General features: G+C 35.0%; 1 protein-coding gene across 1 annotated transcript in view; it reads right to left on the bottom strand.

Moving 5' to 3' along the window:
* Positions 1–2,500, bottom strand: part of LOC123501854 — an 82,283-nt gene that overhangs the window by 35,801 nt on the left and 43,982 nt on the right. Inside the window, exon 6 of the mRNA XM_045250892.1 lies at positions 929–1,006. Within this exon, the coding sequence (XP_045106827.1) occupies positions 929–1,006 (78 nt within the window). The remainder of the gene's footprint in view (positions 1–928; positions 1,007–2,500) is intronic.

The following is a 2,500-nucleotide window of genomic DNA, read 5'->3' as shown; positions in this document are numbered from 1 at the left end:
GAGAAACTGGGAAAATTTTAAGGTTATTATTTGTAAGTTAGAAAAAAAAGTATGTAAATTAAATAAGAAAGTAAGAAAATATTTTGTAAATTCAGAAGAAACTGGAAAATTTACAAAATATTCGTATCTTAAAGGGAAACTGTGAGATTTAGGCAAAATATTCGTAAACTGTGAAATTCAGGAAAAATTTCGTAAACTGAGGAAAAAACGTTTGTAAATTAAGAAGGAAACTAAGAAAATCCGAGAAAGAGTTCGTAAATTAAAGAGAAACTAGAAAATTTAGACAAAATATTCGTAAAATAAGAAACTAAACTAAAAAAAAAAAAAATATTCGTAAAATTCAACAGGAAAACATGAAAATTGTGATAAAAATGAGGAGCAACTGTAAATAAATAAAAACAAAAATCACATATGTTAATTGAATAAAAACTGTAAAACTAAAAACAGTCATAATTTGAGGAGAAAGCATGAAAAATAGAGTTAAAAAAAATCGTAAAAAATGAAGAAAAACTGTTTAAATTGGATTGTTGTTATTTCATAAACTCAGAAGGAAATATTGTAAACCTTAAGAAATATTTATAAGAGATGCGTGAACTGAGAAATGAGATCGTAAAGTAGGTGATGTGAAAATGAGAGAGATGAGAGAATGAGGAAGGAGAGAGGAATGAACTGTAGATATTGAGAAAGGGAAAATGCAAGAGAGAGAGAGAGAGAGAGAGAGAGAGAGAGGGAGGACAGACTAGGAATAAAAAGGTGAGGAACACAAAGGAAATAGAAAGTTAGAGATGGACATTGAAAGTAAAAGGAAAGCGGAGAGAAAAGGGTTTGTAAAGGATAGAGAAAGTTAGGTAAAATGAGAGAGAGAGAGAGAGAGAGAGAGAGAGAGAAATGACACACAGGCTTCCAACACTTCCTCCCTCTCACTTACCGTCTCTGGTTGACGCTGTGTTGTTGGCCACGAATGTTTTGCTCTTGGTCACCTTCATGGCTGGCTTAGCTTCTGTGACTGGGTGAAGGTAGTCAAAGTTAGGTTAGGTTAGGGTAAATCACGTTAGGTTGGGTTAGGTTAGGTTTGGTTAAGTTAGATAAGGTTAGTTTAAGAGATTAGGTTAGGTTAGGTTAGCTTAGGTTTGGTTTGGTTAGATAAGGTTAAATTATCAGGTTCTTTTTTTTTTTTATTTGTAAGAGGGGAAAACCAGCCAAGGGCAACAAAAAGGCCCATTTAGATACCAGTCCCCGAAAAAAGTTCAAGAGTTAGCCAAAAAATAAGAGGAAAGATGTTTTGAATCTTCCCTTCCGCTTTAAATGAGTTTGTGTCATGGGAAGGTGGAAATACAGAAGCAGGCAGGGAGTTCCAGAGTGTGTCCGAGAAGCGGGTGAATGATTGAGAGTACTGGTTAACTCTTGCAACTTTAGGTGAGGGAAGTTAAGTTGGGTTAGGTAAGGTTAGGTTAGGTTAGGTTAGGTTAGTTAAGTTATATTAAATTAGGTAAAGTTAAGATAAGATTAGGTTAGGTTGAGTTACTTCAGTGAGATCATTTCGAGGTTAGGTGAAGGTGAGTTTTGTTAAGTTAGGTTAGGTTACGCTAGATAAGATTACGTTAAGTCGAGTTAGTTGATGTTAGCTTAGGGTCAGTGAGGTCACGTTGTGGGCAGGTGAGGTTAAGTTAGATTAGGTGAGGTTAAGTGAAGTGGTAATAGGTTCAGGTATGCCAAGCTAAGATTAGGTTAGATCAGGTGAAATTTAAGTTGGATCTAATTAGGAAAACATCAGGTTATATTGGCTGAGAGGTAAGGTTAAAGGTAGGTCAGCTTACATTAGGTCACATAAGCTTAGATCATATTTTTTTATGTAGAGAGAGAGAGAGAGAGAGAGAGAGAGAGAGAGAGTCCAACCATCATTGAACCTAAGCCAACATGAAGTAACTCAACCTAACCTAATTTTATCTTAACTTAACCTAATTTAACACAAACAATTAAAAAAAGAAAATATTAAAAAGAAAAAGGCCAACTTGAGTGCTGGCTCTCTAACAAGGAGGAAAAACGTCAGCCAGAATTAGGGAGCAAATGCCTCGATACCTCCCTCAGGTCAGACTAAGAAAGATTAGGTAAAAAAACTAGCGTACGTTAGAAAAGGTTAGAATTCATTAGATAGAGATAGAATAGTCCAATACGTGGTTAGGTTAGGAAAAGGTTACAATACACTAGATAAAGTTAGAAAAGGTCAATATAAGGTTAGGATACGTTAGGTTAAATTCACTCAGGTTACGTTTGATAAAGTTAACATCTCTCCTCTCTCTCTCTCTCTCTCTCTCTCTCTCTCTCTCTCTCTCTCTCTCTCTCTCATTCAGTAACTATTATGAACACCGAATATTTGTCCTTACTTCAATCCGAGTGATGTCTTTTTTGATAAGATTACCAAAAGATAAGAATGAATAAGATTAAGTAAGTGTTCCATGTCATGTTGCTTAAGGTCAGGTAGGAGTTATGAATTATTGGG

This window comes from Portunus trituberculatus, chromosome 10, assembly GCF_017591435.1.
Source record: "Portunus trituberculatus isolate SZX2019 chromosome 10, ASM1759143v1, whole genome shotgun sequence".
Lineage (NCBI taxonomy): Eukaryota > Metazoa > Arthropoda > Malacostraca > Decapoda > Portunidae > Portunus > Portunus trituberculatus.
The sequence above is the reverse complement of the archived record's forward strand: the minus strand, read 5'-3'. Positions and strand labels throughout refer to the sequence as shown.